The 13,867-nt window shown below is 47.0% G+C and overlaps 1 protein-coding gene across 1 annotated transcript; it reads left to right on the plus strand.

The window, feature by feature from the left end:
• Nucleotides 1-3,985: 3,985 nt before the first annotated feature.
• Nucleotides 3,986-11,231, plus strand: UCMA (upper zone of growth plate and cartilage matrix associated). The gene is made up of 5 exons (XM_070382138.1): nt 3,986-4,119; nt 4,416-4,481; nt 4,587-4,685; nt 7,227-7,325; nt 10,824-11,231. Exons 1-5 carry the CDS (start codon nt 4,065-4,067, stop codon nt 10,919-10,921), a joined length of 417 nt encoding a protein of 138 aa, XP_070238239.1. The 5' UTR covers nt 3,986-4,064; the 3' UTR covers nt 10,922-11,231.
• Nucleotides 11,232-13,867: the final 2,636 nt, after the last annotated feature.

Consider the following 13,867-nt stretch of genomic DNA (forward strand, 5'->3'; position numbering starts at 1 on the left):
AGAACATAATATATTCTTAGCATTCGCTATAGACTTTTATCTATTCAGTTCAGGGTAACACTTACAGTTGGACCATGGCATCTAGTGACCTTATCCTCATGGACCCACTCCCTGAGGATCATTTCCACTTATATGAATGATGCCCTCATTCCCTGGTGGATCAGTGACATGTGGAGTCAGTGCCCTTGTCAAAGTTAAAACTGGTACCTTCTTATGAATAGCCCATTGAAATGAGCTCAGAAATATTTCCTTTTAAGGCCTCCACCCCAGAGTATTTTACTGATTAATGTTTATTGAGACATTTATGAAGCATCAGTTTGGAGCCAGAGACTATCTCAGGTATGAACAAGGTAGAAACTTCTCCAGAAGACCTCATAGCACTGAAGGAGATAGACAAGTAAATGAACATTTTAGCTAAAAGTGAGTTTCTCAGAAGTTAAACATGGAGCTACTTTATGAATTCTACATCGAGGTATCCACCCAACAGAAATGAAAACATCCCCACACAAAAACGTGCACAAGAATGTTCACAGCAGCATTACTTATAACAGCCAAAAGGGAGAAATAACTCAAATGTCCATTAACTGATAAGTGGATAAATAAAATGTGGTATATCTGTACAACAGGATTAAGGATTCAGCAATAAGAAGGAATGAAGTACTAATGCATGTTACAACCTCAGTGAGCCTTGAACACAGTATTTGAAGTGAAAGAAGTCAGTCAGAAAAGGCCATGTAGGGTATGATTCCTTTTAGAGGAAATATCCAGAATAGGTAAATCCATAGAGTCAGAAAGCAGATTAGTGGTTGACCTAGAGGGGATGGAGAAAATAAATGGGGATTGACTGCTAATGGGTATGGAATTTCTTTTAGAGGGTGATGAAAGTGTTCTAAAATTGACTTAGAATATACTAAACCTTTATTCATAAAATTATGATTTTGGGGGAAATGGGAAGAACACTGGATTCAGCATCAGAAGACCTGGTTTGGATCCACAAATCACTGGACTTGATTTGTCCAATGACACATTCTTCAAACTTTCCTTTTCTGTTTTCTCCATCTTACTGAATGATCTTACCATTCTTCTACCCAGTTAGTCAAACTAAAAACTCACAAGCCACCTGAAAAGCACACCTCCCAATCTGTCACTTCCTGAGCTAATCAGTCATCCAGTCTTACTAGATTCTATTCCTTTGATCTCTTAAAATATCTGTCCTCTCTAATCCTGAACCTTCTGCACTCGCTGACATCATCTCTCACCTGGACTACTGCAACAGCCTTCTCTAAGTCTCTCCACTTTAATCCCTCTCACCCTCCATATCATGGGTGTGATTTTCCTAAAACAAAATCCTCGTGTCCCTTCCCTGTTCAAAATCATTCAATGGTCCATTATTGAGTCATGAGAACAAACACATATATAATCTGTGTGTGCCAGGCACTGTCCTAAGAACTGTGGATGCGTTATTGCCAACTCTCACATCAATCTATGTGCCAGAGGAGGGAATCAGGCACAGAGAGGTAAAATGACTTGCCCAAGGCCATGCTGGGAATGAACTAGGGGACTGGCCCTGAGACATGTGCTTATAGGTGTCAAGCTAGTCTCTCAAGGATGGAGGCCAGACCTCTTCCACCTTGACCTAGGCCTTGGCTGCCCCTAGCTGTTCCATGTGCTCTCCTGCTCTCCTATTACTCGCTGACTGAAGTTTCTCAAAAGGGCTTTACTTCTCTGGGCCCTTTGTCAGTACCTTCCCATCTAAGTGGGCTCTGGAAGTCTTTCAAGCCTCATCTTAGTCATCACTGCTTTTCTAGTCTTCCTGACTCTCTCCACCCATCCCCACCCCATGATCCCTAAATATGAAGTCCTGAAGCTGCTTTCATATTGGGTAACACATATACATGTCTTTTTCTGTCTGGGCCAGGTCTTCCCGGAGGCGTGCGGGGGCTTCTTCAGTTGCAGTGTACGGGTTCAGTAGTTGCAGCGTGCAGGCTTGGTTGCCCCACGGCATGTGAGATCTTGGTTCCCCCATCAGGTATTGAATTGGCGTCCCCCGCACTGAAAGGCAGATTCTCAACCACTGGACCACCAGGGAAGTTCTGATACATAATTTTTTTCTAACAGTTTTTTTGAGATATTAACCACATACCATGCAATTCATCCACGTAAAGTGTACAACTCAATGGGTTTTAGCATATTCATAAAATTATAATTGCCCTAAGAACCATGCTTTTGCCTTGAGGTGGGTGGCCTGTTATACTCCTGGGGTATGATGTCACGAGGAGGTCACCTCAGCAGCACAGCCAGGCGCAGTGAGCAGCCCCAGAGGCAGGGGAGCTGAAGGTAGAAAATGAAAGAGATGGCAAGCATAGATGCCAATGGCTCTAGAGGGAAAGGTCTGGAGGAACTGAGAGATAACACTTGGAGGCCAGCTGTGACTAGACCATTTGGTAGAGCACAGTACTGTAGCTGACAGAAATCTCAGGCCACCAGCCTAGGTATGTAGGAAATGTAATCTTGCTCTTCCAGAACTGAGCTTACATCTCACTCCAAGCCTCCATTCTCCATTCTGTGAATTCTAGACCTCCTGCCCTTTTCTCCCAGGCTGGTCTGAGAGGACTTCCTAGGGCTTGAGATTTCTCCCTAAGCCCTTCTGCGTGGCCAATGAATGCACAGCATCTGATCTTGGGTGGAAAGTACTTAGGACACGTAGGGCAGATTTACTAAAAGCTGGTGAGTGTGTGACAAGCACAGGTGCCTGGCTTAGAGCAGGTGTTTGGTAAATGTTCATGGTTGACATGAATGGAACTAAAAAAGCAGCAAGAAGAACTAGGGTATCAAGGATGTCACACGTATTTCACACACCCATTTTCTCACCTACGAGTCCCATCAACATCGCTGTCTTGTGGCCCTTCCCTCCTTGAAGTTGACAACCATTTTACCTGACAGATAAATATTTGCTGATATGTTTTCATGGGCATTGCCCCTCTTGGAGTGATCATGCAGAGCCCACCTGTGCCTGGTTAAGCAGGCCAGCCAGTGTTGAAGGCGAGCCCTCTGTGTGCTCCCAGCCACGAAGAAAACAATTCATTTATTTTGTTTGCTCTGCCTTGGCTGTTTTTCTGCTATTAACATTCTTTTCCTGCCAACGGTCCAAGTGGGATGTTACTACACATGTCTAATGAAATGGGAGCCTCGTGTGGGGGGGTCTAGTGATAGTCACCGTTAGGACAATCCTAACCAGTATCCAAAGGCGACTCTGGATAGTTCAGAATAAATGACAGTGTTAAGAACAACGCTCCCAAGGGACTGGAGGCTGATGGCCTCAGAGGGCTTGGATGCCATCAGCATTCCCAGTTCTGGGAATGTACTTCCTCCCCTACACAGGGTGTGCCTTTGGGAAGTCCACCCACATTGCGCTCCCCGACTCCTCCGCAGAAGGCTGACTGCCTCTCTTCTTTTAAGTCTTGAGAGGGGTCTGTGCTTCTCTTAAAAGTCGGCATCAGCTGGGGACATGTTAAGCTGGGGGCCATCAGGACAGCCCACATGTCCATGTGAGCGTCACCATGAGGGGGGTCTTCCAGCCTTTACGGTCCCTCCTAGCCTGACAGCTGAATCAAATCCCCGCACTGAGCCTCTCTCCCTCCCTCCTGCATACTTCAGCCTCCAGGACTAGAGTCCCCACCTCCTCTGAAGCAGATGCCAGGGGCCTTTGAAACTTGCCCTTGGTCTTTGGAATCCTGACTCGGAGGCTGGGTGTTCCAGCAGCAACCCCTAGGGTGCAGATCTTGGAAAGGCCACTTCAGAACTGTCCCAGCTAGGGCCTCAATGACAAGCTCTGCTTCTGTGAGGTTTGCAAGGTGCCAAAAACATCTCCAGTGCTCCGGCAGGAGCAGCCAATGGAAGCCACGGCCAGGACCCCTCCCACACCCCCTCAGTGGCATCCCTGCCTCCTGCCTCTCTCTCTCCCTCCCTCCTGGCCTGCCTGACACAGAAGTGAGGACCCAGCAGCCTCAGGGTCTGTAGAATCCTCTCTTTGGTCCCCAGACAGAGCCTCAGGCTTTCCAAAGATGGCCTGGAGACAGCTGTTTCTGATCTGTCTCTCTGCCGTTGCACTCCTGTCCAGTGAGTATGGGGAGGTTCCAGGATGGACCTGGTGTTAGGTGAGGCGGCTTAGGTGGCCCAGGTAAAGAGGGTGCCTGTTGTTAAGAAGGCTGTACTTGTGTGTGCATGTGTGACACAATGCAGCACAGAGAAAACAGCTTGTCTGACAGTTTCCTGGGGAGACTGACTGTGACTGGTACTTGTGTCTAGGGCTCCAGGGCAAGTCATAGGGCCTGGGAAGGACTGTCCCGGCCTGTCTTGGGGTGAGGACTTCCCTTGGGGTGCTGCAGCCCTCATGCTGTGCTCTCGTCCCACAGTGCTCTGGGAGGGGGGCGCTGTGTCGGTGGGCTCAAGGCAGGTGGCAGGCCAAGAGGCACAGGAAGGTGAGTACCGGGGCCACCCGAGGCTGTGGGGTGGATGGGTTGGCTCCTGACATAGCCTTGGTGAGCCTGTGCTGGGTGTGACCGGCCTCTCTCCTCGGGTTTCAGATGTGGAAGAGATTTTCATGCAGGAATCAGACGCCTTGAATTTCCTCAAGAAGCGCAGAAAGCGGTCCCCCAGATTCCATACCATTGACGAGGTCAATGGTAAGACACTGTGGCCTGCCTTCTGCTCTTGCTCCTTCCTGTTCCTTCTCTCTCCCACAGTCAGCTGGGCTGTGGGGATGGCCAGGGTCGGAGGGCTCAACCCAGGTCCTTGAGTGTCAAAGTAACTGTGGCTCTGAGTCAGAAGTTACACCACGTTTCTTTGACTGTAGGTCAGTCTTGACTGGCTATGCCGTCAGGGTAAGGAACAAAGAGGGAAGGGCCACGTGACTGCACTGAAGTCGATGAACTGGCCCTCAATTTCTGAAAGTTAAAATGTTAAGAGGGAGAACTTCCCTGGTGGTTCAGTGGTTAGGACTTTGCACTTTCACTGCAGAGGGCACAGGTCAATCCGCAGTTGGGGAACTAAGATTCCACATGCACGTGGAGCAGCCAAAAAAAAAGAAAAAGTTATGGGGGAAATCTATGTTCTGGTGGAGTGCAGACACCGCAGCTCAGTGTGTGCTTTCTGGATAATTTGTGGTGTACCTTTATAGCCAAGAGAGCAGCACTGCAGGCAGGAAGAGGCACGTGGGACAGGGAACTGGAAATGTGGGCTTGGTGACAGCTTTGCTGCTAAGTGGCCTTGACCACTTCCTCTCACTGTGCCCAAGTTTCCTTCTTTATAAGCCCCTTATTTAAAGAATGGTGTTCAGTCAGCAGTGTTTTTAAGTTTTCACTTCCAATGCAGTTGGGAGACTTTTGAGCTTGGAAGAATGTCTGCTCAGCCTAAAGTAGGCTTTGGTGTCTACTTGCCTGCCTGTAACGACCTGCCAACCCTTGAAGGCATTTGAGTTTTCTGTCCTTGAACTAGATTCTTCCAAGGACTCAGCTCTGACAGTCACTGAGTCCAAGGCTTGATTCGTCACTTCTGTGTGTGTCTGAATAAACTCTTTGTGCCTCTCAGCACACTCAGCAAGGTAACTCGCTCAGTGAAAATAACAGGACTGTTTTCAAATGATGGGCAAGAAGTGAGATGAAAATGCTTTGAGATAAAATTAGTATCTATTTATTTTTTAATTGGAGAAGTACAATCCACACTGGAAATATCTCCAGGCCTCACACAATTTGAGATTTAGAGGTTAGCAAATGTCAAGAAACACTGAAAAGACCATGATGGAGCTTGGACTGTTCTTGATGGAAATGAGAGAAGCAACGTCTGGCAGACTCCCAGTGGGGAATGGGCGTGAATTTAGGAGGCGAATAGTTTCCATCCTTTAAGGGGATTCAGAACGAGGCACATGATTAAGCCAGAGGTCTGTCACCCGGGTTGGAAGCTCAGGGTTTCAGGCATTGCCCAGGACAACCTGGTGAACACCGAGGACACACCTGAGTTCACCTGCTGTTGCCCAGTCAGCTCTGGCGCTGGGCAGCAGAACAATGCCCACTTATATCTCAGGTTCAGTAAAGGAAGGCGACACTTTGATAAATGAACTTGGAAGCAGAAAACAGGCATCTCCTATCTCTAAGCTTCTGGGTAAAGATGCAGGTTACTTTACAGTGAAAGGAACTAACTGGAGGAAAGGCACGTTCCTGAGGAGGGATGTATTCTAGGTACGCGGTGCATGGTATAAAAACAGCATCTAGCATCTTGTCTTATTCACTGCCGAGTCAGAGGTCCAATCTGTGGCTCTCTTAGTTTCAAGATACTTATTTTGATGAGGCTTTCATTGGAAAGATCCATAGGCAGGAAGGCCATGTGTGGGGAGGGAGAGCTGGCCCTCAGAATGCCTCACACAAGTATGGTTGATTCCCTCACGTCACAGTGGGGAGACTGAGGTGCTCTTGAAAGAATTTCCTCCAGACAATCACAGTTCTCACACTGAAGAGGTCAATGTAAAGATGATTACACCATCTTCAGGCCCTGTGGTGATTTCTATCACAGCAGCCACAATTTTGAATGCAATTTATTTTCCTATCTTTTTCCTTAAGCAGACTACAGACTTCTTAGGCAGAGGGATAGATAGGATCTTTCTTACTTGCTTTTTTAATCCCAGTGCTTAGCATATATTCTGGCCATGACAGGTGCTCAAAGTTGCAGAATGGATATGCAAGTGTTAGTGTCAAGTTGGATTATTCCCTCAGGGAATTCATTTCTATCATCTGAGAAAGAATTCCTAGCTTCTAAGAGAACCAGCAAGCTTGGCTACACTGCTCATTTTATGACTGGAGCTAAATGGCTTCTGGAGAAGGAAACGGCAACCCACTCCAGTATTCTTGCCTGGAGAATCCCATGGACAAAGGAGCCTGGAAGGCTAGTCTATGGGGTCGCAAACTACTGAGTGACTAAGCACACAAACGGCTTCACCTTTTGGGGTCTCAGTCCTCTTAATACACAACACGAGGTGGTTGGCTGGGATGCTCTCCCAGGTCCCTCAGGTTTTAAAGTCTATGTCAGGGGTGAACCACTGCAGTAAGGCCCCGCATTTAGCCCCTCACAAACAGCCTCATCTGCACCTGAGTTTCTTATGCAGAATGACTGGTGTCCCCCTCAATGCATGTGGCTGCCCCTATTCTTGGGGGCAACTCTCACCTTTCCCTCAGTGGAGAACAGGCAGAAGCTGTGGGCAGACGAGCTGCGGAGAGAGTATCATGAAGAACAAAGGAACGAGTTTGAGAACTTCGTGGAGGAGCAAAACGACGGTAAGAGCTCATCAGCCGGTGACTTTTGGGAACTGGAAGTTTGTGGGAAAACCATGTGATCTGTCTATACTTTTCCTTTTGCTGCTGCGTTGCTTCAGTCATGTCCAACTCTGTGCGACCCCATAAACGGCAGCCTACCAGGCTTCTCCGTCCCTGGGATTCTCCAGGCAAGAACACTGGAGTAGGTTGCCATTTCCTTCTCCAATGCATGAAAGTGGAAAGGGAAAGTGAAGTCGCTCAGTCGTGCCTGACTCTTAGCGACCCCATGGACTGCAGCCTACCAGGCTCCTCCATCCATGGGATTTTCCAGGCAAGAGTACTGGAGTGGGGTGCCATTGCCTTCTCCCTACTTTTCCTTTAAGTTTTATTTATTTATGTCCCAAGTTTTAATTAGAGGAGGGAGATAAGAGCAGCTCTACTTTCAATTCGTATCTATGGGAGTCTCAAAAAAAAAAAAAAGGGAGAAAGTCACAAAAGTAGCTACAGAACCTGAGAAGGCATGGAAAAGGTCAGAACACGTAGGGTACCACTGGCTGGGGACTGTGGGGCTGGGGAGTTTTTGGTTGATAGTATTTTCTCCTCCTACTTGGGTGTGTTCTGTCTCAGTACCTACACTTGTGCCTTCATTCCCAGAGTTGGGTTGGGAGGATTTCAAACTCACTGTCAAGTGGTTTGGATTTACATCAACGTCATGGCTCTAGAACTGCCCATCCTGGAAAACCTAGGACTTCCATTTCCCTAGTCACTATTATCAGCGTTTGGTGACTGGTGGAAGCAAACCCGACAAATGAACTCAGTTCTGTACCCTCCCTGCTCCAACCTGAACATCCACAGCCCTCAGGACAGCTCCCCTCACTCATAGCATTGGGCCCCTGCAAGTTCCTATGTGGTTTGCAAACCCATCCAGTTGCTGCAAGTGTTTGTTTGGGAAGTCTTGGCCTTTGCCTGTGTGTCTCGCACCAGGCAGTCTGCACACCTTATCCCCACCCTCTGCTCCTGGGAGATGGCTCCAGCCTCCCCTTGGGAATGCTGGTTTCAACAGGGCCTCTGGGTGTGGGCATGGGTGGACAGACACTCTACCTTCGAACCACAGCCTCCCACACTGAGGGGATTCGACTTTGTATTTATTGACTACTTTCATGTGTCACTCATGGCCAAAAATCCACAGAACATGTACAGGGTTCAGACCAGGCAGGCCAACACGTGTGTTTATTACTTTTTTGGTCTTTCTTGAAACTTCAAGATTGAAATGCTTCTGAGTAAGTTTCTGGATGAAGGTGAGAGTAGGCATTAAGACCCCAGTTATGGTGACCTTTGTTAGAGAAAGTGTGATTTCATTTCTGAAGTCACCAACCTCCTTACTTGCTCGCTCTGGTGCAGTTGAGAGGTGAGGTGCCCTTAGGGCATCTCTTACTGGAAAGGACACAATCACCAGGGCCCAGAGGGCTGCAGGATCCTGGCAAATCAATTGTCCCAGAAAAAGCTAGGACTGTTGTAACTCGGAAGCAAATATTTCTGTTACAGATTTGTTTAACTTGGTGGACAGCTTGGGGCAACGCATTTAAAAAATGAGGATGTGGCCTCTAAAATTCTTTCACTTTTTTTTTTTTTTAACTCATAGTATTAATAACAGCATTTTATTTTGTGCATTTTTAAATGTTTCAGGTCGAAATCCCTAGCATCTGGATGGAAAATGTTCACTGTTTTCCTTCCACAATGAATCAGGATGAGGGGTGAGGCACCTGAGGGATGCCAGGTCCTCCAGCAAAGCCAGAGGAGACTGAGGCTTAGGCCTCAGGTGCTGCCCACAGACGGAAAGGCTGCAGGACACAGGCCTTCGGGGAACGCTGTGACAGCAGCTGTTGTCATCGGTTGAGCACCTGTCCTGCCAGACTCTGTGCTGAACCACATAATCCTTATGGCCAGTTCTCAGGTCTTACAATTTCCAGTTTACAGTTTCAAAAACCCAGTCTTTGAAAGAATATGTGAATGTCCAAGGTGAGACAGGTAGTAAGGAATTTAAACGCAGGTGTTTGCCAGCAAAGCCCATGTTTTTGTAAACGAAGGATGACCAAATGCATCATAGAGCTTGCAATTATCTTCTATTAACTTTCTATCTTCCCAACATTTTCCCCACATACTCAAAAAAAAGTGTGGTAAAATATACAGAACATTAAAATTTGCCACCTTCACTTATTTTAAGTGTACAATTCAGTGGCGTTTAGTACATTCACAACAACCATCATTATTTATTTCCAAAACACTTTTATCACCTCAAACTTTGCACCCATTATGCATTAATTCCCCTATCCCCACAGTCTCTGGAAATCTCTAATATATTCTCTGTCCATACACATTTGTCTATACCACATACTTCACAGAAGACAAATCACACAATATCTGTCTTTTTGTGTCTGGTGTGTTTCACCTAGCATGTTTCAAGGTTCATTCATGTTATAGCAGATATTAAAACCTCATTCCTTTTCATGGCTGAATACACACAGACATATCTAGACATTATAGTCTATCTTCTCACATTTCATCTTTTCATCTCTTCCCACATGGTAATTCTGTTTAACTTTTTGAGGATGCGTTTTAAACACTGATGGCCTTGGGATGTCTGCTTGTGGTTCAGTGGTACCTAACAGTGGCTAACAAAGACAGGGAAGTTCATGCAGTCGCAAAGAGTCAGACAAAACTCACCAATTGAACAACAACAGTGGCTAACAGGCAGTCCTGAACTGGCACCAGGAGCCTAATTCTATAGCTTCAAAAATGCATTATTTGGATTCTTTATCAGTTGAGCCACAACGGAAGCCCTATTCAGAAACACATCTCATCAAAGACAGAAAAATTGAGACTTCTTACTCATTAAAAATTCCCTTCTGTTCTTTCTAGCTTTTTACTATGAAACATTTCAAAAATATGGAAAAATATGTATTATAACAAACCCTCATATAACCATCACCCAGAATCAGCAATTATTAAGATCTTCCTGCACTTGCTTGGTCCAGCCCCTTTCCCAATTAGTTCTAACAACGTAACTTTATTTTTAAAGCTAAGAAACAGAGGGAAAACCTCACTCACAATCCCATCACTTGAAATTGACAGTGACTTCCTTCCGTGAGTTTTTCAACAGTATGCTTTTGCGATCTATTTTTCTGCTGCTGTGATTTTGTATTCTTAGTTGGTGAGTCTCCGGGCCAGTTTTTGCACGTGGCTACCCCGTCTTCGCTGGCTGAGCAGGAACATGCACTGAAGGGAATGTAGGATCCTGGTTTTGCTCTCCTGGCAACTCGCTCTAGGCCAGATCTGTAAAAGGGAGGCTTTAGATTTGGCATCCTTTTAGGCCCTTCCAGCTGGGACATTCTGTCACCCATGTACACAGGCACAATGGTTCATGTCATGGGGGCAGAGTGGATACTTTGGGGGACTTGATGGCTGTGCCCAGATCCGAGCCCTCCATCCTCACATGAGGACTTCATCTCTTGTCCCCAGAACAGGAAGAGAGAAGCCGGGAGGCTGTCGAGCAGTGGCGCCAGTGGCATTACGACGGCCTGTACCCATCCTACCTCTACAACCGCCACCACATCTGAGCTCAGTTTGAGGGACACAGAAGATTGAGCCTGAGACACCCGCTTACCCCTGGTATTCGGGCACCTCTCCCGCACACAAACAGGTCCCTTCACAGGGCCTCAGTCACCTAGGGCCTTCTGTTCTCATGGATGGAAACGCCCAGGCTTGCGCTTCTTGGCAGATGATTTTCTGAGGTGAGCAAAGGCCTGTGGGGCCTCTTGCTATCCCTCCTAGAGGTTCCCTGTTGCTTCACCATCGCTCCCACACTGAGACTCCTGGTCCACAGAAAGATGAGAAATCACAGTAGAGAGAAAAGATCGTGTATCTGCTTACAGCTTATGAATAAAAACGCTGAGTCAACACTGTATCGTCTTCTTGAATCTCATGCTGAGTGGCGCCAACTTGTCCCTCCCAAATGACAGTGGGGCTCACACAGACTTGGGTATCAGGAAGCTTGGACTTGGGAGCATGTCTCACTATTTCATCAGCCTGTCTCAGTAGTTATGTGACTGAAAGGGACCTGTAAATGCAACTGTTTGGGTAAAAACCGTTCTCTGAGCCCAGGTGCTTCTCACGTCTCTAAAAAGTCTTAAGGTTCAATGGTGGTTTCTTAATGGCATCAATCAAAAGCCAGGGTTACAGTGAGGCCAGCTGTAACCAAAAGTAGCCAGCAGATAAGGTTCAGTTTTAGTACCATCTCCTTTTTCTTCATAGTGTTAGTTTGCTAGAGCTTCCGTAACAACGTGCCAGAAACTGGGAGACTTAAAAACAATGAACACTTATCCTCTCACAGTTGTGGAGGCTGGAGTCTGAAATCAAGGTGTTGGCAGGGCCACACTCCCTCCCAAGGCTCCAGGGGAGGTCCTCTCTCGCCTCTTCTAACTTCTGAGGGCTCAGCTGTCCCCTGGCTTGCGGCAGCATTGCTCCAGTCACTCCTTGCACCATCACATGGCCTTTACTCCCCATGTCTCCACACACTCCTCCCTCTGTCTGTGTCTCTTGTTGTAAGGACACCAGTCGTTAAGGGCCAACCCATTCCAGTACTTCTGCCTGGAAAATTCCATGGACTGAGCAGCCTGGTAGGCTACAGTCCATGGGGTCGCAGAGTCGGACACGACTGAGTGACTTCACTTTCACTTTCTGCTACCTCAATAACGGGATTACATCTGTAAAGACCCTATTTCTAAATAAGGTCAATATTCACAGGTCTCAGGGGTTTGGTTTCTGTGTATCTTTTCCTAGAAAACAACTCAGCCCGTAACAGTGCCCTCTCTTGTTCCAGTGGCTCTGCCTTCCTGCCACAGACTAAGCACTAGGTTATTTCCAGCCTTGCTCCCAACTGTCTTCAGGGATTCCACACTAAGAATGCAGAAAACTCAAGAACAACGTTAAGTGGGCACCTCTGTGGGATCAGAGGATCATCTTTCTTCTCAAAGATGAAGAAAAAGCACCCACTCCTGGCCATCTCCCAGTCCCCTCCCCTGGGTCTTCTGCTTCCCCCTTGCCTTGGGTCCCTAGCTGGTTAGTCCAGCCTACTTTGGAAGCCGGTTTCCAGGCCAGTATACGGCAACATTTTTTTTTTTTGAGAAAAAGCCAGCTGAGGTGGAGCAATTAGTTAGATCTGGACACTTGGCAATGAATACAAAGTAACTTTTTTAAAGACTAGGATAAAAGTCTTGAAAATACTCTAGTGATCAAGCAATTATGCACATTCCAAATTGCCTCATGTATAGTCATCATTGTATTTCCTCACACAAACTCCAAGCAGGAGCTGAACTAGCCTTGAGAAGGTAGGAAGGGGACTGGGCAAACTCTACCACTAAATGGTATTACCTGGGCAGGGGGAAGAGGGGAGCCACTCTCTTCTTAGGAGTCCTGCGATTCATCATTTGGAGAGAGAGGCTTGGGGCACAAGTGAAGACCCAACACAACAAAAGTCAAAGCTGTGCCAAATTGGTTTAGACATGACACAATTGTGTTTGCCTATCGGCAGCTGAGGCTTACAGTATTTTGATTATGCTCTTTTGGGGATCACTGAGATGTCTGCTCTAATGTTATGCAAGTCTTAGATGTCTCTGTGTATGTAAACTCAACCTAAACCAAACCAAAAGGAAATCAGTGAAACCCAACCTACTCAATCCACATATTCCCAACAGCCACCCACCTGCCTCTGGGCGTGTTTTCAACACACAGGCTTTGTAGGAAACCCCCTGCTCCCCACAGTGCTCACTCCAAGTACCAGGCACTTCAAATTAGGAGGTGAAAGCAGAAGAAAAAACTGGCAAGAAACAAAAACTGCAGATGCTTCAGTACTTCATTAGTTTTTTATTATCTGATGAGACTGAAATTATTTGGAAAGAATGAGTATTTCTAAGTTTTGGAAAAAGCTAAACAGACCAAAATGGAATTCTGCTGTTTGTCCTCCACCTCTGCAGGCTCTGGTTTACATTGGAGAAATCAGTCAGCTTGAGGGGGGGAAAGATCAGAGATGGTCCTCTCTGAGCTACAGGGGAGACTCAGATGTGCATCCCACCCACTTCCTATTCCACTCTGCAAAGTAGCACAACAGGGAGGCTTGGCAAATGGGCAAGGTAGACCCCCTGTGCTCTCCATAGCGAGGCTCCCTCATGTACCCAGCCCCACACACAGATCAGAAATTTTTACTAACAGGCATGCAGGAGCCACAATGCCTCTCCTCAGCTTGGTTACCCAGGAAAGGTGGGTTACCTGAGAGACGAGGTTGTTATGGGGCAGGTGCAAGCTCTGCTGACAGCCAGCTCAGGTCCTGAGCCAGGGTTGCTGGCTGCTGGGTGGGTCTATCCTCTATCCACACAAAATGCCCTCTTGGTTGGCCCAAACTCAGACATCATACCAGTAAATTCAGTCCCTGACCTTTAAGTTGGTAACCCCAAGTTACGAGGGTGTGTGTTTTCACATGCCCAGATGTACTACAGAGAAAAGGCAAA

This window comes from Bos mutus, chromosome 13, assembly GCF_027580195.1.
Source record: "Bos mutus isolate GX-2022 chromosome 13, NWIPB_WYAK_1.1, whole genome shotgun sequence".
Taxonomy (NCBI): domain Eukaryota; kingdom Metazoa; phylum Chordata; class Mammalia; order Artiodactyla; family Bovidae; genus Bos; species Bos mutus.